At 40.2% G+C, this 23,101-nt stretch overlaps 1 protein-coding gene across 2 annotated transcripts in view; it reads left to right on the top strand.

Annotated features, from left to right (window-relative positions):
- The window catches only part of PIP4K2A (phosphatidylinositol-5-phosphate 4-kinase type 2 alpha), a 178,313-nt gene that overhangs the window by 134,090 nt on the left and 21,122 nt on the right, over positions 1 to 23,101 (top strand). For both annotated transcript variants that reach the window (XR_009542738.1, XM_060161426.1), the window contains exon 6: positions 3,592 to 3,630. Coding sequence is in view for 1 of the 2 variants with exons in the window: in XM_060161426.1 (XP_060017409.1) it covers positions 3,592 to 3,630 (39 nt within the window). In the remaining variant the exon portion in view is untranslated. The remainder of the gene's footprint in view (positions 1 to 3,591; positions 3,631 to 23,101) is intronic.

The following is a 23,101-nucleotide window of genomic DNA, read 5'->3' as shown; positions in this document are numbered from 1 at the left end:
CGACATAGGCAACGTCCAGGTCAGGAGCTGGCAGGCTGTGACCTGCCTCCGTGGCACAGCCAACATGGCCATTTTTGTAAATAGTTTTATTGGAATCCCACAATGCCTGTGGTTTGTGTATCGTTATGTGGTTGCACTGTAACAGCAGAGTTGAGTGGTTACCATAGAGACTGTTTTGGACCACAAAGCCTGAAACACTACCCCTCTGACCCTTTTCAGAAAAAGTTTTCCAACCTTTGGTCTTCATCAGTGGATCTCAAATTTTTTTTTTATCTCAGACTCCTTCACACCCTTAAAAGAGGACCCCAGAAAGCTTCTGCTTATGTGGGTTATGTCTACTAATACTTACAGTATTAGAAATGAGACATTGAAAAAAACTTATTTAAAATAGTAAAACCATTACATGTTAGCATATCTTTATGAAAAATACCTTCCAAATCAAAAAGTTTAGTGGAACAGGTAGCATTGTTTTTTATATCTTTGCAAATCTCTCTAATGTCAGGTTTGGTGAGACAGTTAGAACATCCTGTCTGGTTTGGCTGTCCACCTGTTGCCAAGTTATTTGATTGAAGTGTATGAAGAAAATCAGACCTTACACAAATATGTAGTTGGAAAAGGAGAGGAGGAGTTTTTAATAACTTTTTCAGAAATTTGTGGATGTTTTCCTTTGATATCACACCTTAACCTGACAAGTGGTAATGTCTCAAAGCTGAGTTACAGTGTGGAATCTGAAATCACATCGGTGAACTTGTTAAAATCCGTCAGTCTGTTTGCACGCGTTGGTCTGGCTACGTCATGCTTTGGTCATTTGGAATGATGGATTGACTGAGTTAGGTGAACTGCTTCCTCGAGGCTATTCATATGTTTTATGACGAACTCCACTAATACCATTTGGTGCCACTGCTGGGTTTGTGCTGAGCTGCCAGCAGCTTTACCCACCATTGTATTTGCAGTATCCGTGCAAATATCAAGGTGGTGAAATAGGCAAATAGTGTCTCAGTATTATTATAAAAATAGTTTTGCCTTTGCAGACCCCTGGGTGCTGAACTATGCTTTGAGAAATGCTAGTCTAAGGGAGGGGGAATGTTCTAGGCTTATCTCCTACCCTCTGGAGTTCAGATGAACAATATAAGCTTCCCAAATACAGCTTTGCTCTGTCCTGCCTCCAAGTCGTAGCTATTTTACAGGTGGAAATCCCAGCCTACAGGGCTCTTTGGAACCATCTCCCTCATGAGGCCCTTGGCAGTGTTACTTAGCTCACTCTGCTGCGTATTATAGGTCTTTTCATTGGCCTGACTCTCCCATGTAAGAAGCCAGTTGACCTCTGAAGCCACATGTCCTGGTTTTTTACTACTTGTTAGCTGTGTGCAAGATGCTGAACCTCTATGAGCCACAGTTTCTTCATCTGTAGAACAGAGGTGATCTTACCTCCGCTGCTGTGAGGATTAATGAGATATGTATGTGTCACGTCCAGCATAAGGCACGGCACGTGGGGAGGAGTGGATGGATTTTCATTGTCTCATCCATTCTACTGATAAGTCCCTTAAAGGCAGTTGTTTTGGTTCTACTTTTTTATCCCCCGGAAATGCTTAAGGTAGTGCCTCTATCTTAAGCATATCCTGCTTGAGCATATCCTGTTCAAGCATATCCTCATGTAAATTATGCTTATAGACTGGATGTTATAGTTTTAACCTTGGATGTCATGATTTCAGCTCCCTTTTTATAAACTTTTCTTGCCAGTACTTGCCGTTGTGAGGGAACCTGGGCATCTGGCATCATTTCATGGCTCAGACTCTCAGCCTTGACTGACTTAACGTTTCTAATTTTGTTTTAATTTTTAAATTCTGAATGAATTTAAATTTGGACAAGTTTTTCCAGGCTAATGCTCTGCATTTTTACATAGAGACGAAGCTTCAGTGAGAATTAGGAGCAGAGTAAATTGTATCGTAGAGGGGAAAACACACACAGAGACTAAAAAACTTGGTTAAAGATACAGAGACTCAGGTATTACAAGTATTTAATACCTGAGGATTTAGCCCTCCCTCCCCTTTAAATTTGGGAACATTCTTTGTTAGCAGTCAGTGTACAGAGGAAGAGACTATGGCCCAAATTCAAGAATCTGTAAAGGAAGAAACAAACCTTTGCAGGTGACGGCTGCTGGGCTCAGCCAGGCAGAGGGCTCTCCTTCACGACCAGGTTACACGGTTCATCTTCACGTGCTGGGTCAGCTTTGTGCTCCTCCGACACATCCCCCAGAAGCTTCGAGCATCTTCCCTGGGTTGGCAGCAGGGTCTTTCGGATCCACCAGACCTGGGAATGCTGAGCATGGGGCAGATAGAGAAGTGGCCCCAGGGACCCCCTGGCCTGGGCTTGGCCCCCTTCCCCAGTACAAGGAGTCTCCCCAGCTGTGAACACGTTACGCACATCCTGACTAATGCCTGAGCTGCTTGAAGGCAAGATGGTCATAGAGCAAAAATGTTAAGAGTGGCCAACCTAGAAGCTACTTTAAATTTTCCCAAGTCACATACACATTCTCTTAATGATTGGCTAATGCAAGTATTCCAGGCCAATAAATATCTATTTAAAACATGGTCAGGTAAACGGATCGCTCCAGTGACCTAGTCATAGTCTGGGCATCCAGTGCTGGCAGGGGAGGGAGAGCAGTCAGTCGGGCCGTGATCCTCCTCCAGCCGTTCACTCAGCAAACACTGGGCGTTGCTGGGTGAGACACTGCGATGGTCACCACGGAGCACAAAGGATAAATGCTCACTGTTGTATTAACAAAGTTAGGAATTCACTGGCCATTTGTTTCCTAATCTATCTTTTGCATTAAGATCTTCCACAAACAAAGGACAGTTTCTGTTCTTGAACTCTACCCCAAAGCACCCCTGTCGGCATCAGGAACACTCTGTCATTTCAGACAACACAGAACCGAGGGCATCATTTGGAAAACCAGTGCAGTAGAGTAGAAATTGCTGCGACCAAGAACTGTGTTTTCTTCTACTTTATACCTCTGTGCTCAGCCTAGGTTCTGACACAGAAGCGGTGCAAGGAGACGTGTGTTTGAAGGGACCTCCAAAGTGAAAAGGGGCCGGGAAGTACCCACTGGGTCTTAGTCATGGTAAGTGAGGAAGCACATGCATCAGTAACCCTAAGCCAGGGGAGACGGGCATTCGGGGGCCAGGGCACGCCCCCACCTAGAGGACGCAGCGTGGGAAAGAGGCCTCTATGCCCCAGTGGTCACTGCGGCCAGCTGATGGCCCACTTCACTTTGAAGACCCTCAAACCAACCACTTCTGACGATTGATGTTTGACTCCACGTTTAGTAAGTCATTGTTCACGTGATGGTCGGGTTTTCTGATTTCCAGCAGGAGGACAGGAACCAGGGAGAAGACAGCACAGGTGACACGGCAGGGAAGGGGTTGGAGACAGGTGGACAGAAATCCCTGCAGAGGGTGCAGCACACTCGGGGAGGGGCCAGAGCAAAGTCGGTGCTCATTTATTTCCGTGCTCTGCCCCGGAGTGTTTGCATATTTCACGTGAAGCTGATACCTCGCGTGCGCATGGTTTCATTATCTCTTTCTCTTTCAGGGCTCTACAGTGGCTAGGGAAGCAAGTGACAAAGAAAAGGTAAGTGCCCGGCATCTCTCTCACCTCACTCCCGCGGACAGGCGGTTCTAGCCATTTCCCCTCCGCTACAGTGAGAAGCTCTTCATGGGCCTGAGGGACGTTCTCCTCCAGTTCTCTCAGGTTGGCTGCCCTGTTGGACAGTGAAGCAGTTATTAGTTTGAGGTGTGTGTGAAACATTTCCTATCAACGTGATCTTGAGAAAACAGCCGCCTCTGCTGTCAGCACGCTCCAAACTGGCAGGTACAGCCCAGCACCCGAGTCCTAGCCCCGCTTTATGACTAACAGGGCAGGTGTGACCTTGAGTCAGTCTCTCTGCCTCCCTGAGTCCCAGTTTTCTCACCTGTAAAACGACAGTGTTGAGCTTCAAATTCACCAATAAAATATTGGTTTAATGAGCTTCAAACTCCTTTCCAACTATAAAATGTTAAGATCTCATTAGCGTATTTTTTGTGTGTAAAGACTTAGGGATGGACGAGGAGACTCTCTACTTTCTTCTGAGTCACTGGACATTAGGTAATACTTGAACTACATTTTGTTGATTATGCAGGATTGTAAACAGATTCAACTGGAATCAGTTTAAGAATTTGGGAGGCAGCTTTCCGTGTGCAAACCTCAACTGCCCAAAATGGGGATTTGCTTACATGAAAGGCGCCCCGGTGCTCTCAGCTTACTCCTCATGATGTTGAGGTGCCTTTTCTTGACCAAACCATTTGAAAGCTGGGCTCAAGGTTTTTGTTTCTAAATTAAGTTATTTAGGATGATATCACTCAGTTTGGGTTTGAATTTTACAGATTTGGAAATCTCCTTTTACTTATTCATCCAGAAGTTTGTGAATGTCTTTATGGTTACTGTCCTAGCTTCAGGGGCTAAAATAATGAACCACACACACATGGCCTGCAAAGCGATACAGACATTAAATAGGAAATGACAGTATCATGTGGTAAGTGCTTTGATAGGAAACACGTAGCAAGGGCACCTAAATCTGGCTTGGTGGTCTTCCTGGAAGAGGTGATTGGAAACCTGAAGGATGAGCAGCAGTTGGCTAGAGAAAGAGGGAGCACTTGGTGCTTTCATTGGAGGCTGGGATGAGGCCACACAGGTAAGCAGGACCATCTAGAGTGGCTGTGGAAATAACCCAGAATAGATGGTGGCCCAACCTGGGGTGGTGGAAGAGGATAGAGATTTAGGAAGAAGAATCCACAGAACTCAGAGCTTGAATATGGGAGGTGAACAGTGCCAGGGAGTGTGTGTGGAGGGAGGGTGACTCCAAACTTTCTGGTTTGGACAGTGGGGTAGGTGCTGATTCCACTCATGGAAAAAGGAAGCAGGCAGAGTAGTTAGAATTGTCAGCACAGCATCAGAACAGAGATGTCCAGTAGGCCTGAGAGGGCTTCAGCAGGAAAAGGGGGCTTGGGAAACCTGCCGGGAAGGATGATCAAAGACAGGAAAGTGTCAACGAGGTCACCTAGGATGAGCCTAACATGAACACTCACTCAAGTCCAGGAAGCACAGAGAGTCCCGTACAAGATAAACCCAAGGAGGACTACACCAAGACACATATTAATCAAACTGCCAAAAATTAAAGACAAAGAAAAAATACTAAAAGTATCAAGGGAAAAGCAACAGTTGTTAACATACAAGGGAACTCCCAGAAGGTTATCAGCTGATTTTTCGGCAGAAACTCTGCAGGCCAGAAGGGAGTGGCATGATATATTTAAAGTGATGAAAGGGAAAAACCTACAACCAAGAATACTGTGTCCAGCAAGGCTCTCGTTCAAATATGACAGAGAAATCAAAAGCTTCACAGACAAGCAAAAGCCAAGAGGATTCAGCACCAGCAAACCAGCTCTACAACAAATCCTAAAGGAACTTCTCTAGGCAGAAAATAAAAGGCCACAACTAGAAACAAGAAAATTATGAATGGGAAAGCTCACTGGTAAAGGCAAACATGAAATAAAGGTAGGGGATCATCCACACACAAATATGTCGTCAAAACTAGCAATCATGAGAACAGGAGAGTACAAATGCAGGATATTGGAAATGCATTGGAAATTAAGAGACCAGCAACTTAAAACAATCTTGTATATATATTGACCGCTATATCAAAACCTCATGGGAACCACAAACCAAAAATCTATAGTAGATACACACACAAAAAAGAAAAAACAATCCAAACCCAACACTAAAGATAGTCATCAAGTCACAAGAGAAGTGAACAAAAGGGGAAAGGAAGAAAAAAGACCTGCAAAAACAAATGCAAAACAATTAACAAAATGGCAATAAGAACATACATACCTGGGCTTCCCTGGCGGCGCAGTGGTTGAGAGTCCGCCTGCCGATGCAGGGCACACAGGTTCGTGCCCCGGTCCGGAAGGATCCCACATGCTGCGGAGCAGCTAGGCCCGTGAGCCATGGCCGCTGAGCCTGCGCGTTCGGAGCCTGTGCTCCGCAACAGGAGAGGCCACAACAGTGAGAGGCCCACGTACCACAAAAAAACAAAACAAAACATACATACCAATAATTACCTGAAATGTAAATGGATTAAATGCTCCAGCCAAGACATACACTGGCTGAATAGATACAAAAACAAGACACATATATGTTGTCTACAAGAGATGCACTTCAGATCTAGGGACACATACAGACTGAAAGTGAGGGGATGGAAAAAGGTATTTCATGTAAATGGAAATCAAAAGAAAGCTGGAGTAGCAATACTCATATCAGACAAAATAGACTTTAAAGACTGTTACAAGAGACAAAGAAGGACTCTACATAATGATCAAGGGATCAATCCAAGAAGATATAACAATTGTAAATATATATACACCCAACATAGGAGCACCTCCATATAAAAGGCAAATGCTAACAGCCATAAAAGGAGAAATCAACAGTAACACAGTAATAGTGGGGGACACCCACTCTCATCAATGGACAGATCATCCAGACAGAAAATAAATAAGGAAACACAGGCCTTAAATGACACATTAGACCAGGTGCACTTAATTGATATCTATAGAACGTTCCATCCAAAAAGAACAGAATACACTGTCTTCTCAAGGGCACATGGAACATTCTCCAGGATAGGTCACATCTTGGGCCACAAATCAAGCCTTGGTAAACTTAAGAAAACTGAAATCATATCAGGCATCTTTTTCAACCACAACTCTATGAGCTTAGAAATCAGTTACAGGAAAATAAGTGTCAAAAATACAGACACGTGGAGGCTAAACAATGTTACTAACCAACCAATGGATCACTGAAGAAACCAAAGAGGAAATCAGAAAACACCCAGAGACAAATGACAACAAAAACACGACAATCTAAAACCTATGGGATGCAGCAAAAGCAGTTCTAAGAGTGAAGTTTATACCAATACAATCTTAACCTCAGGAAACAAGAAAAATCTCAAATGAACAACCTAACCTTATACCTAAAGCAACTAGAGAAAGAAGAACAAACAAAACCCAAAGTTAGCAGAAGGAAAGAAATAAAGATCAGAGCAGAAATAAATGAAAGAAACAAGAAAACAATAGAAAAGATCGATTAAACTAAAAGCTGGTTCTTTGAAAAGATAAAATTGATAAACCTTTAGAAGAAAAGGGAAAGGACTCAAATCAATAAAATTAGAAATGAAAAAATGTTACAAGTGACACCACAGAAATACAAAGGATCATAAGAAATTACTACAAACAACTATATGCCAATAAAAAGAACAACCTAGAAGAAACAGACAAATTCTTGGAAAGGTACAACCTCCAAGACTGAAGGAAGAAGAAATACAAAATATGAACAGACCACTCACAAGTACTGAAATTGAAACAGTGATTTAAAGACTTCCAACAAAGAGAAGTCCAGGGCCAGATGGCTTGAGAGGCGAATTCTATCAAACATTTAGAGAAGAGTTAACACCTACCCTTCTGAAACTCTTGCAAAAAATTGCAGAGGAAGGAACACTCAGCTCATCCTATGAGACCACCATCACCCTGATACCAAAACCAGAAAAAAGATGCCACAAGAAAATTACAGGCCAATATCATTGATGAACATAGATGCAAAAGTACTCAACAAAACACTAGCAAACCAAATCCAGCAATACATTAAAAGGATCATACATCATGATCAAGTGGGATTTATCCTAGGGATACAAGGACTCTTCAGTATCCACAAATCAATCAGTGTGGTATACCACATTAAAAACTGAAGAATAAAAACCATATGATCATCTCAATAGATGCAGAAAAAGCTTCTGACAAAATTCAACAGCCGTTTATAATAAAACTCTCCAGAAAGTGGGCATAGAGGGAACTTAACCTCAACATAATAAAGGCCATATATGACAAACCCACAGCTAACATCATTCTCAATGGTGAAAAGCTGAAAGCATTCCCTGTAAGATCAGGAACAAGACAAGGATGTCCACTCTCACCACTATTATTCAACATAGTTTTGGAAGTCCTAGCCATGGCAATCAGAGAAGAAAAAGAAATAAAAGGAATCCAAACTGGAAAAGAAAAAGTAAATCTGTCACTGTTTGAAGATGACATGAAACTATACATAGAAAATCCTAAAGATGCTACCAGAAGGCTACTAGAGCTAATCAATGAATTCGGTAAAGTTGCAGGATACAAAAGTAATACACAAATCTCTTGCATTCCTATACACTAACAACAAAATGTCAGAAAGAGAAATTAAGGAAACAATCCCATTTACCGTCACATCAAAAAGAATAAAATACCTAGGAATAAACCTACCTAAGGAGGCAAAAGACCTGTGCTCTGAAAAGTATAAGAAACTGATAAGAGAAACCAAAGATGACACAGATGGAAAGATATACCATGTTCTTGGATTGGAAGAATCAGTATTGTCAAAATGACTATACTACCCAAGGCAATCACAGATTCAATGCAACCCCTATCAAATTACCAGCGGCATTTTTCACAGAATTGGAACAAAAATTTTTTTTAGTTTTTATGGAAACACAGAAGACCCCGAACAGCCAAAGCAATTTTGAAAGAACGGAGCTGAAGGAATCGGGTTCCTTGACTTCAGACTATACGACAAAGCTACAGTAATCAAAACACTATGGTGCTGGCACAAACACAGAAATGTAGATAATTGAACAGGATAGAAAGCCTAGAAATAAACACACACACCTGTGGCCAATTAATCGATGACAAAGGAGGCAAGAATATACAATGGAGAAAAGACAGTGTTTTGAATAAGTGGTGCTGGGAAAACTGGACAGCTACATGGAAAAGAATGAAATTAGAACATTCTCTAACACCATACACAAAAATAAACTCAAAATGGATCAAAGACCTAAATGTAAGGCCGGACACTATAAAACTCTTAGAGGAAAACATAGGCAGAACACTCTGACATAAATTGCAGCAGTATCTTTTTTTGATCTACCTCCTAGAGTAGTGAAAATAAAAACAAAAATAAACAAATGGGACCCAATTAAACTTAAAAGCTTTTGCACAGCAAAGGAAACCATAAACAAAACAAAAAGACAACCCCCGGAATAGGAAAAAATATTTGCAAACAAAGCAGCCGACGAGGGATTAATCTCCAAAATATACAAACAGCTCATGCAGCATTATGTCAAAAAAACAACCCAATAAGAAAATGGGCAGAAGATCTAAATAGACATTTTTCCAATGAAGATATACAGATGGGCAGAAAGCACATGAAAAGATGCTCAACATCACTAATTATCAGAGAAATGCAAATCAAAACTACAATGAGGTATCACTTCACACTGGTCAGAATAGCCATCATCAAAAAGTCTACAAACAAGAAATGCTGGAGAGGGTGTGGAGAAAAGGGAACCCTCCTACACTGTTGGTGGGAATGTAAATTGATACAACCACTATGGAGAACAGTATGCAGGCTCCTTTAAAAACTAAAAACAGAACTACCATATGATCCAGCAGGCCCACTCCTGGGCATATATTCAGAGAAAACCATAATTTGAAAAGACACATGCACCCCAATTTTCACTGTAGCACTAGTTACAATAGCCAAGACATGGAAGCAACCTAAATGTCCATCAACAGATGAATGGATAGAGAAGATGTGGTACATATATACAATGAAACATTACTCAGCCATGAAAAAGGATGAAACAATGCCATTTGCAGCAACATGGATAGACCTAGAGGTTATCATACTAAGTGAAGTAAGTCAGAAAGAGAAAAACAAATATCATATGATATCACTCATGTGGAATCTAATTTTTTTTAAATGATATAAATGAACTTATTTACAAAACAGAAACAGACTCACAGATTTCGAAAACAGACTTATGGTTACCAAAGGGGAAAGGTGAGGGGTGGGGGGATAAATTAGGAGCTTGGGATTAGCATACATACACACTACTGTATGTAAAATAGATAACTAACAAGGACCTACCGTAGAGCAAAGGGAACTCAATATTCTATAATAACCTATATGGGAAAAGAATATGAAAAAGAATGAATATATCTGTATGTATAACTGAATCGCTATGCCGTACACTTGAAACTAACACAACATTGTAAATCAGCCATACTCCAATACAATTTTTTTAAATGAATAAAAATTTTTAAAAAAGAAGTGAGGCAGGACTTCCCTGGTGGTGCAGTGGTTGAGAGTCCACCTGCCGATGCAGGGGACGCAGGTTCGTACCCCAGTCCGGGAGGATCCCACATGCCGCGAAGCAGCTGGGCCCGTGAGCCATGGCCGCTGAGCCTGTGCGTCCGGAGCTTGTGCTCCGCAACGGGAGAGGCCACAACAGTGAGAGGCCTGCGTACCACAAAAAAAAAAAAAAAGTGAGGCAGAGAAAAAGGAAACGGTGGCTCCTTTGACAGTTTATATTTTTACTGTGCACCAGTGACTATATTTTCACACTTCCAACCTCTGTGTAAATCACCGTGACGCCACCGGCTTTGGCCAAAAGCAGCAGAAACAACAGATTGTCAACTTCTGTTTACATGTTGCTATGTAAACATTTTTTCCAGGTGCCAAAGACTCAAGCCGGTGTTTGAGTTTTAGTCCATGAGAAACTCAGAGGCTTAGTATTATTGGGATTTTCTGCTAGGAGAAAATATCTGGGCTGTTTAAAGAACCACACACTGGCATTGAAAGAAGGCTTTTTCAGCGTCATCAAAAGAAGGCAGCCCCGGAGTAAGAGCTGTGGCCCTGATGCTGTGCGCTACTCCACAGGGGTTGCTCTGTTTTTATTTCGTTCCCAGGTCTCTTGAGACTACTGCTAGTGGCCTTTTTTTTCTGTTCATTTTGATTTGTCCAGCTTCTAGGCCCAGGGGCTTGGTCTGCTATGACAATAACAATGCCAAGAAAGACAGTTACAGCCAGTGGGGTGATTGCTGCAGAATCCGAAGTCCTAAAACAAGGACACATAGGAAGGAAAGCCACAGTATTTGACGTGGCTATGACGGCTCATCCTCAAGAGCAGAACATTCAGTTACCTGTCTGTCCCTCCGCAGCTCTGCCTCTAGACACTTGCCAGGAACCCAGGGCATCTACCACAGTTCCACCCCCCGCCTCACCAAAAATGTTTAGCCCTTCATTGGTGTAGGTTTCTGTGAAAAAGACATGAAATTACAGAATGTGTTTAACAGAAACCCACTTTTCTGAGGATGCTGCTAGGATGCTTTTATCGTCTATTGAATGTGCACAAATTGTTCCTCAAAACATCTCCCCTGGAGGTGGACTTAGAGACGTCAGAGACAGGAGGTACCTTAAGAGGTCAGAGTCCCATTTCCCCACCTCACAGGTGATCGATTTGAGACCCAGAAGCTTACGTTGCCACACAGTCGGTGACAGAGGCAAAACCTTACCTTAACTGCGGGTTATTTTTTTTATTGTTAATGTACTGGGATTTAAAAGGTAAGTAATAGTAACCAACGTTTGTTGAACAGAACGTATACTATATGCCAAGCCTGTTGTAAATTTTACACCAATTTGCTCATGTCATCCTGACCACCACCTTTAAGGTGGAGGCTATTATTACTTCCTTTGCGTCAATGAAGTTACTTGACAGACAGGCTGTAACTTGCACCACAGTTTTGACATGACACAGCCGGGGTTCTAGCCCAGAGCGCACATTTCTAACCTTCTAAAATGTTTGAGACTTATTTCGTTTTTTTAAAAGAAGAGGATTTATTATCAAAAGTTCATATTACCCCATGAATCATGAAGATGAACAAGGAAACATTTCACTACAATGTTTCATTGACAAAAACATGTAACTCCAAACCAATATGGTACTAAGGCAGTTCGTTGAGTCTTGATTTAAAAGTAAAAAAAAGTAATGAAATAAATCGTTTGGCCTCATACCATGTTGGCAAAAATAACCAATTCATATTTCCTCCATTTAAGAAGTGCAGGTATTTCTGTAAGTACAGCCTGTTTCACTGTATCTTACACTATGTAAACATGAGGCTTGTCTACGCAGTAGCCCCTAGGAAGAATTCAGTGCTTTCTACTTCTTTCTGGGCTTGGGGTTCCTGATAGCTCTTCTTCCAGGAGGAGCAGCTCCAAAGCATCATCCGCCTGCCCTTTTAGCTTACTGGCGCTCACTGGGCACAGGCACTCACAGAGGAAGTAGCTTGAAGACGTGGGATGTGAAAGTAATTAAAACTGGTAATTTCTGGAGACTGTGCCTGCCTTGACAATAGGACATGATGTCTCTCTGATATGGCAGTTTGTTTATAATCTGGCGACAACCAAGGTAACATTTACTAACTGTAACACATAACAGTAAATGAAATGTATTCATGGAGCTGAACTCTTAAAACCCTTGGGTTTTTTAAGTTCAAAAAATTTTCTTTGCTTTCCTTTTTCTGTCAATTTTCAGGTTTTCTTTCCGTGATCACTTAATATTTTTGACTCTTCCAAAAAGCATGCTGTTCTTTGTCTTCACGAATAAAACCATAAATTATCAAAGCATTCATTGTTATCTCTAGTTAGAAATAATTGGAGAAGGCTGAAAATATTTTCTACATTTTAGCCTTTTATAAATGAAACGAAGTGGTCTGCAAGAATATTTTCATTGCAATCATTGTATAATCATTTTCTACGAAATTGCAAAGAACAATTTTCACAGAGTCTCCATTGATGTGGCTTAATTAGTAATCTGCATTCTTAGTTTTTCTTTCATTTGCGTCATTGTAGCTGTTTTAATTTCACATACTTTTCGCTTGTTGATGGTAAGTTTTAAAACTGTCATTTCAGATATTTCGTGATATAGGTGCAGAAAGGTCCCCTCCCTACGATTTGAGCTTGACACGTAATTAGTGTGATTTGCATTAGCATAATAATGAAGATGGAACTGAAGGAAATAAAGAAGTTATATTCCAACAATAATGGAATCACTTTCACGGCAACAAGTATCAGAACATGCGTGTACAGATGTCTTGAATTTTTTTTGTAAAAAGAGCAGAACGGTGCTTTTTTTTTTTTTAAACCGTTGTCAGATTCTGACAGCTGCTATGACTTGTTTTATTCTTTAATTCTTTCCTTTATTAATGGAAGGGCATCTTCCATTCATGGCTCCAGCAGTATCGCCCCCTCTAAATGAGACAGAAATGCGAATCTCCCTGGTGGTCCATCTTTTCACAGCTGCACTGCAATTCCAGTGTGACATCAAATTAGTAATTATAGCTGAGCGGACCGCTTTTTACAAATGACAGTCTTAGCATGCTGCCAGCAGCAAGCTACCCAGCAGGGAATCCGGGCAAGTAAAAGAAAACATAACTGGACTCACTTGATTTCTGGGGGATTTGACCTGACTCTTTAAAGAGTCCATGTTCTTGAGAGGGAGAGAGAGCGAGTCCTGGGGATTTACACAGATATGCATTTTGTTCATCGTTCTATGCAGTTCTTCTCAAAACTCATGTCTGGTTTTATTAAGTAAAGTAAAGCCTGTATAATGGGGTCATTGGGTCACAATAAGAAGATTCCTTTTAACATCTAACCTTCTCCCTGGAACCCGTTTGAAAGAAAACAGCTGCCCTGCAGTTGGCATTTGTATAACTATATTGGCAATAATCACTGTTGACACTTTGATAATGGGCTACAAAAAGCTGCCTGGTCGATTCTTCTTCGGAATTGTGAATTGCCCTGGCAATTAACTGACTGTCACCATCTCTGACATTTTACCTACTACTGACTGAAGGTTCAGGAAAATTAATCATTAATACCCTCACATCAAAAAACAAAACAAAACAAAAAACAATGCTTTCCTAAACCAGTTTTCAGCATTTCTTTTGTGATCTTTAAATTGTAACGAATTATAATTAATTACCACCTCCATCTGGTTCTTTAGGATGAGTTAAAGGCAAGGTAACAAAAGATGGTAAGCTTGGAGCATAAGGTACAAAACAGCAGTGTGTCCTTCTGGGAACCTTCCTTTGCTATCAGTTAAAAAGCGCTTCCTTTTCCGTTGTCAGTGGATGATCAGTTAATGGGAGATTGTCAAGGTTTTTAGGCCCTCAACTCGGCTAATGCTTTAACCTTCTGTGAAATTCATTTCTTCTGTGAATGAAGAAAGATTGATTTCATTTCTTCTGTGAATCATTTCCCTTTGCCAGCCAGTGTTAGACACAGCTATCCTGGCGCCCAGAGTGCAGGGGGAAATACACCACCCGGGCAGAAGCAGGGCCATCTGCCTCCTGGCCCAGAGATGTTTTATAAAAGGGGGTCTGGAGGGGAAAGGCACCAAGCAGAGACCTAGCAAATCTGAGTCCCAGCCCCTGCTCTGGCACTAATGGAAGTTTGGGGTTTGGGGATAAATCATCTGACTTAGTCTTCATTTATTAAAGGATTTCATTGGTCCTCATGCTTTAGTGTTTGCAAGAATCCCTTTTTTCAAATGAGGCTTTCCCTCCCACAGAGGTGCACTTCAGCAGACTTGACAATCACTTAAACCCTGTCTGCTCGAGGCATGGGTTAAGGTGATTGCTATTACTAATGGAAAAAATGGTCTGAACTCTTACATAAGTTTGCAGATGTCTGAGCAAAGCCTTAAGAACCCTATAATGTAAACCATGGGGGTCATTCTGGGAAGCGGAGTTTTAAAGTGAGTCCTTTGGACTTTGGTAAGAGTGGCATGTGAAGAAGAAAGATAACATGAAGTAACTCCTGTGAGCATCTCCCAGATGACAGCATTAGTCCTCAGGCCAGACTGGTTTATGGCAGTGTATAAACTCAGTTTCACTGGAATGAACTGAACTCAGATTATCCCAGTCACACAGAAGCAGTGTTAGATGTGGGAATTTTTTTTTTAAGCTGACAACTTATGCAGTTGGTTTCAAAAAGAGTTGGGGCGGAGACACAACTTCCAAAATATAGTATGTGGCTTGAGTTTAAGCCAACCTGCTGCAGATGTATAATAAAACAATAAACTTATGATGTTCACTAGATTAGTATTAAACCAGAAACTATACGACTTAGCAAACTTCTTGCATTTTCAGATTTTGACATTTCTTAGATTATCACCATCGACATCCGTGCAACAGAATCTTCCAATCAGATGGAAACAAATCTATTTTGTAGGGCTTGCACATGGTTTAACCGTCCCATCACAGCTCATGGAGGAAAACCAAACTGTCACCATGTCACTTAGAGTTAAAGGGTCATTCTGAAAAGTCTGACAGTATTAGAAAAGGAGTAAGTTTCACTTCCTAAATATCAGCTTTTAGGGAAAATAAATAACCAACAGCTGGGTTCCACCAGGCATAACAGTTCTAAATTGCAGAATTATGGTAGGGCTCATCCGGTTTTGTGCTTCTTGGTTGCAGCGCTATTTCTACAAGTATGTTGAGGTACATTCTCTTTCTACATTTACACAAAGAGATTCAGAATAAAAATTATGAGACTTTCGTATCCAGATGCTGGTCACAAATGTGTACATTCTCATTGTGGAAATAACTAGTCATTAAGACATGTTGGATCACTTCCCAAGCTGTGAACTTGTGTAGACACTATGTTTATGTTGTTAAAGGTTATATGTACCTTTTGTGAGAAAACACCTGCCATCTTTGCCACTTCTGTCTGAACTTTACCCATATTCACTAATTTGCCTTTCCATGTAACAAATCTGTGGCTTGGATATTTTGAGAAGCAGAACTGATTTTATTATAAAATCTTTAACATCTCTTATTACCCCAAAATTGATACCACATATGTGATGTTATTCAAGCAAATTATCTTTAACCTAGCTACAATGTAAGGATTACCTAAAAAGTCTCCCGCTTGCAGAAATATTTCTGGAGTATATCTTCAGCCCCAGAGACTCTGATTTTTTTTTTGAATTTTATTTTTTTTTTATACAGCAGGTTCTTATTAGTTATCCATTTTATACATATTAGTGTATACATGTCAATCCCGATCTCCCAATTCATACCACCACCACCACCACCACCCTGCCACTGTCCCCCCTTGGTGTCCATACGTTTGTTCTCTATATCTGTATCTCTGATTCTGCCCTGCAAACCGGTTCATTTGTACCATTTTTCTAGGTTCCACATATATGCGTTAATATAAGATATTTGTTTTTCTCTTTCCCACTTACTTCACTCTGTATTGACAGTCTCTACAAATGACCCAATTTCATTCCTTTTTATGACTGGGTAGTATTCCATTGTATATATGTACAACATCTTCTTTATCCATTCGTCTGTCAAAGGGCATTTAGGTTGCTTCCATGACCTACTTGTTGTAAATAGTGCTGCAATGGACATTGGGGTGCATGTGTCTTTTTGAATTATGGTTTTCTCTGGGTATATGCTCAAGAGTGGGATAGCTGGATCATATGGTAATTCTTAGTTTTTTAAGAAACCTCCATACTGTTCTCCATAGTAGCTGTATCAATTTACATTCCCACCAACAGTACAAGAGGGTTCCCTTTTCTCCACACCCTCTCCAGCATTTGTTGTTTGTAGATTTTCTGATGATGCCCATTCTAACTGGTGTGAGGTGATACCTCGTTGTAGTTTTGATTTGCATTTCTCTAATAATTAGTGGCGCTGAGCAGCTTTTCATGTGCCTCTTGGCCATCTGTGTGTCCTCTTTGGAGAAATGTCTATTTAGGTCTTCTGCCCATTTTTGGATTGGGTTGTTTGTTTCTTTAATATTGAGCTGCATGAGCTGTTCATATATTCTGGAGATTAATCCTTTGTCCGTTGATTCATCTGCAAATATTTTCTCCCATTCTGAGGGCTGTCTTTTTGTCTTGTTTGTAGTTTCCTTTGCTATGCAAAATCCTTTAAGTTTCATTAGGTCCCATTTGTTTATTTTTGTTTTTATTTCCATGACTCTAGGAGGTGGATCAAAAAAGATCTTGCTGTGATTTATGTCAAAGAGTGTTCTTCCTATGTTTTCCTCTAAGAGTTTTATAGTATCTGGTCTTACATTTAGGTCTCGAATCCATTTTGACTTTATTTTTGTGTATGGTGTTAGGGAGTGTTCTAATTTCATTCTTTTACATGTACCTGTCCAGTTTTCCCAGCACCATTCATTGAAGAGACTGTCTTTTCTCCAGTGTATATCCTTGCCTCCTTTGTCATAGATTAGTTGACCATAGGTGCATGGGTTTATCTCTGGGCTTTCTATTCTGTTCCATTGATCTCCGTTTCTGTTTTTGTGCCAGTACCATATTGTCTTGATCACTGTAGCTTTGTAGTATAGTCTGAAGTCAGGGAGTCGGATTCCTCCAGCTCCATTTTTTTCCCTCAAAACTGCTTTGGCTATTCGGGGTCTTTTGTGTCTCCATATAAATTTTAAGATTTTTTGTTCTAGTTCTGTAAAAAATGCCACTGGTAATTAGACAGGGATTGCATTGAATCTGTAGACTGCTTTGGGTAGTATAGTCATTTTCATAATACTGATTAATCCAATCCAAGAACATGGTATATCTCTCCATCTGTTGGTATCATCTTTGATTTCTTTCATCAGTGTCTTATAGTTTTCTGCATACAGCTCTTTTGTCTCCCTAGGTAGGTTTATTCCTAGGTATTTTATTCTTTCTGTTGCAATGGTAAATGGGAGTGTTTTCTTAATTTCTCTTTCAGATTTTTCATCATTATATTATTTTTTTATATTATTTTCATTATTATATTTTTCATCAGTATAGGAATGCAAGAGATTTCTGTGTATTAATTTTGCATCCTGCAACTTCACCAAATTCATTGATTAGCTCTAGTAGCTTTCTGGTGGTATCTTTAGTATTTTCTATGTATAGTATCATATCATCTGCAAACAGTGACAGTTTTACTTCTTCTTTTCCAATTTGTATTCGTTTTATTTCCTTTTCTTCCTGATTGCCATGGCTAGGACTTCCAAAATTATGTTGAATAATAGTGGTGAGAGTGGACATCCTTGTCTTGTTCCTGATCTTAGAGGAAATGCTTTCAGTTTTTTACCATTGAGAATGATGTTTGCTGTGGGTTTGTCGTATATGGCCTTTATTATGTTGAGGTAGGTTCCCTCTATGCCCACTTTCTGGAGAGTTTTTATCATATGTGGGTGTTGAATTTTGTCAAAAGCTTTTTCTGCATCTATTGAGATGATCATATGGTTTTTATTCTTCAATTTGTCAATATGATGTATCACATTGATTGATTTACGTATATTGAAGAATCCTTGCATCCCTGGGATAAATCCTCCTTGATCATGGTGTATGATCCTTTTAATGTGTTGTTGGATTCTGTTTGCTAGTATTTTGTTGAGGATTTTTGCATCTATATTCATCAGTGATATTTGTCTGTAATTTTCTTTTTTTTGTAGTATCTTTGCCTGGTTTTGGTATCAGGGTGATGGTGGCCTCATAGAATGAATTTGGGAGTGTTCTTTCCTCTGCAATTTTTTGGAAGAGTTTGAGAAGGATGGGTGTTAGCTCTTCCTAAATGTTTGATAGAATTCACCTGTGAAGCCATCTGGTCCTGGACTTCTGTTTGTTGGGAGATTTTTAATCACAGTTTCAATTTCATTACTTGTGATTGGTCTGTTCATATTTTCTATTTCTTCCTGGTTCAGTCTCGGAAGTTTATACTTTTCTAAGAATTTGTCCATTTCTTCCAGGTTGTCCATTTTATTGGCATAGAGTTGCTTGTAGTAGTCTCTTAGGATGCTTTGTATTTCTGTGGTGTCCGTTGTAACTTCTCCTTTTTCACTACTAATTTTACTGATTTGAGTCCTCTCCCTCTTTTTCTTGATGAGTCTGGCTAAAGGTTTATCAATTTTGTTTATCTTCTCAAAGAACCAGCTTTTAGTTTTATTGATCTTTGCTGTCATTTTCTTTGTTGCTATTTCATTTGTTTCTGGTCTGACCTTGATGATTTCTTTCCTTCTACTAACTTTGGGTTTTGTTTGTTCGTCTTTCTCAGTTCCTTTAGGGTTATGGTTAGATTGTTTATTTGAGACTTTTCTTGTTTCTTGAGGTAGGCTTGTATTGCTATAAACTTCCCTCTTAGAACTGCTTTTGCTGCACCCATAGGTTTTGGATTGTCGTGTTTTCATTGTCATTTGTCTCTAGGTATCTTTCTATTTCCTCTTTGATTTCTTCAGTGATCTCTTGGTTATTTAGTAACGTATTGTTTAGCCTCCATGTGTTTGTGTTTTTTACATTTTTTCCCCTGTAATTGATTTCTAATCTCATAGAGTTGTGGTCAGAAAAGATGCTTGATATGATTTCAATTTTCTTAAGTTTACCAAGGCTTGATTTGTGACCCAAGATGCGATCAATCCTGGAGAATGTTCCATGTGCACTTGAGAAGAAAGTGTAATCTGCTGTTTTTGGATAGAATGCCCTATAAATATCAATTAAATCTGTCTGGTCTGTTGTGTCATTTAAAGCTTGTGTTTCCTTATTAATTTTCTGTCTAGATGATCTGTCCATTGGTGTAAGTGAAGTGTTAAAGTCCCTCACTATTATTGTGTTACTGTCGATTTCCTCTTTTATAGCTGTTAGCAGTTGCCGTATATATTGAGGTGCTCCTATGTTGGGTGCATGTATAATTGTTACGTCTCTTCTTGGATTGATCCCTTGATCATTATGTAGTGTGCTTCCTTGTCTCTTGTAACATTAAAATCTATTTTATCTGATATGAGTATTGCTACTCCAGCTTTCTTTTCCTTTCCATTTGCATGGAATATCTTTTTCCCTCCCCTCACTTTCAGTCTGTATGTGTCCCTAGGTCTTAAGTGGGTCTCTTGTGGACAGCATATATATGGGTCTTGTTTTTGTATCCATTCAGCAAGCCTGTGTGTTTTGGTTGGAGCATTTAATCCATTCACGTTTAAGGTAATTATTGATATGTATGTTCCTATGCCCATTTTCTTCATTGTTTTGGGTTTGTTTTTGTAGGTCCTTTTCTTCTCTTGTGTTTCCCACTTAGAGAAGTTCCTTTAGCATTTCTTGTAGAGCTGGTTTGGTGGTGCTGAATTCTCTTAGCTTTTGCTTGTCTGTACAGCTTTTGATTTCTCCATCAAATCTGAATGAGATCCTTGCCAGGTAGAGTAATCTTGGTTGTAGGTTCTTCCCATTCATCACTTTAAACAGATCATGCCACTCCCTTCTGGCCTGTAGAGTTTCTGCTAGAAATCAGCTATTAACCTTATGGGAGTTCCTTAACCTTATGGGAGTTCCCTTGTATGTTATTTGTCATTTTTCCCTTGCTTTCAATAATTTTCTTTGTCTTTAGTTTTTGTCAATTTCATTACTGTGTGTCTTGGTGTGTTTCTCCTGGGTTTATCCTGCCTGGGACTCTCTGTACTTCCTGGACTTTGGTGGCTATTTCCTTTCCCATGTTAGGGAAGTTTTCAACTATAATCTCTTCAGATATTTTCTTGGGTCCTTTCTCTCGCTCTTCTCCTTCTGGGACCCCCTATAATTTGAATGTTTGTGCATGTGATGTTGTCCCAGAGGTCTCAGGCTGTCTTCATTTCTTTTCATTCTTTTTTTTTTATTCTGTTCGCAGTAATGAATTCCACCCTCTGTCTTCCAGGTCACTTATCCGTTCTTCTGCCTCAGTTATTCTGCTATTGATTCCTTCTAGTGTATTTTTCATTTCAGTTATTGTATTGTTCATCTCTGTTTGTTCTTTAATTCTTCTAGGTGTTTGTTCTTTAATTCTTCTAGGTCTTTGTTAAACGTTTCTTGCATCTCCTCAATCTTTGCCTCCATTCTTTTTCCGAGGTCCTGGATCATCTTCACTGTCATTCTGAATTCTTTTTCTGGAAGGTTGCCTATCTCCACTTAATTTAGTTGTTTTTCTGGGGTTTTATCTTGTTCCTTCATTTGGTACAAAGTCCTCTGCCTTTTCGTTTGTCTTACCTTTCTGTGAATGTGGTTTTCCTTCCACAGCCTGCAAAACTGTAGTTCTTCTTGCTTCTGCTGTCTGCCCTCTGGTGGATGAGGCTGTCTAAGAGGCTTGTGCAAGCTTCCTGTTGGGAGGGACTGGTGGTGGGTAGAGCTGGATGTTGCTCTGGTGGGCAGAGCTCAGTAAAACTTTAATCCACTTGTCTGCTGACGGGTGGGGCTGGGTTCCCTCCCTGTTGGTTGTTTGGCCTGAGGCCACCCAGCACTGGAGACTGCCCGGCTCTTTGGTGGGGCTAATGGTGGTCTCTGGGAAGGCTCACACCAAGAAGTACTTCCCAGAACTTCTACTGCCAGTGTCCTTGTCCCCATGGTGAGCCACAGCCACCCCCCACCTCTGCAGGAGACCCTCCAACAGTAGCAGGTAGGTCTGGTTTGGCCTCTTTTGGGGTCACTGCTCCTTCCCCCTGGGTCCTGATGCACACCCTACTTTGTGTGTGCCCTCTAAGAGGGGAGTCTCTGTTTCCCCCAGTCCTTTTGAAGTCCTGCAATCAAATCCCACTAGCCTTCAAAGTCTGATTCTTTAGGAATTCCTCCTCCTGTTGCCGGACCCCCAGGTTGGGAAGCCTGACGGGGGGCTCAGAACCTTCACTCCAGTGGGTGGACTTCTGTGGTATAAGTGTTCTCCAGTTTGTGAGTCACCCATCCAGCAGTTACGGGATTTGATTTTATTGTGATTGCGCCCCTCCTCCAGTCTCATTGTGGCTTCTCCATTGTCTCTGGATGTGGGGTATCTTTTTTGGTGAGTTCCAGTGTCTTCCTGTCGATGATTGTTCAGCAGTTCCAGACTCTGATTTTTATGAAGTTACTTTGGCAAGCCTGATGAAAAGGGGCTTATACTTTCTTTGCAAGTTTATTTTTATTCAGGTGAGCTTGGACTAACAAGTAAATCAGGAACATAATAAGCAGTCCCTAACTTGAGACAATAGTTAGTACATGTTTTTTATGTTGTGCATTCAGCTCTGAGTGTCATAATATGGCCCATCAAAGGGACACCAGGCAGCAATCTTAGATGTCGAAGGTTACAATTAGACTTTTTAAAAACAGGTTGTCCAATGAGCACATTGAGGAAAAGTTCATTTCTTTCTGAAATACAAGTCCTGTAATCACGGAGTGCTATGCTATGCGTTATCCTTTGCATTGAAACCTTCTGGGGCCAGAATCCTGTCTGCATTAAACACTCGAGTGTGACAGAAGTACATTCCATCTTTCTGTTAAGGTTTCCATGCTTAAACGTGACTCTGTATTATGTAAATTTTGGCTCTGTGCATTTTTAAGTACATGTATTTTTTTCTTTTTCCTGTTAGTGGCAATTTAATAGACTCTTTGTAAAAGTTAATTGTATAATGATGTTAAATCCAGTACATTGTAGTTTGAATTCTGTATTTAAAGTTTTTGGCTGTAAATATAGATTTTAAATATTTGATTTAAAAATTTTTGAGTCATCCAAAAGACAGTGACATTAAAGATCTAATTAAGATTTCCATGTAATTTCTGGCTTTACTAACTCTTAACACGTTCAGCATTACTAAACTCCATGCAGATGACAGCAGACACGCACCAGGTCACAGAACCCAATGAAATAATTAGATATTACAAACAGGTTAACTTCTTTTTGAAACAGAAGATTTAAATCCTTTTGATAAGCATTATCTTTTGTTTTCAGAGAATGTGCAAAATTTAGTAATTTAAAATTTTAAAGTTTATAAAAAGTGCTAAATATTTTTATATTAGAAGGGAAGTTCTAATGCTTTGTCTTTTTAAAAAACCTCCTGTCTACCGTTCTAACGGGAGGAAGCAGAGCCCCGTGCTTCCTTTGCCCTCCTGGAATCTAATTTTCTCTCTGGCCACTGCATTTACGCCTGGGTCTTTGCCGAGCTGGCCACAGAGGCACAGTTCTAAAAACGAAAGCTCTGGACTTTGTAGCTCTTCGTTCTGAACATTTTTCCTTTTTTAATCTCAAACCCCCAGCCAAATCTCTCCTTAGAGATCATTTATATCTCTTATTGAACCCTAGGGAATCCTTATATTCAGAAGCATTTATACATTTAGAATACTATCCACACATTGGTTATCTTCAAGCCCTGATGC

Source organism: Lagenorhynchus albirostris, chromosome 1 (genome assembly GCF_949774975.1).
Source record: "Lagenorhynchus albirostris chromosome 1, mLagAlb1.1, whole genome shotgun sequence".
NCBI lineage: Eukaryota > Metazoa > Chordata > Mammalia > Artiodactyla > Delphinidae > Lagenorhynchus > Lagenorhynchus albirostris.
Note: the sequence above shows the minus strand (reverse complement) of the source record. Positions and strands in the feature narration are given on the sequence as shown.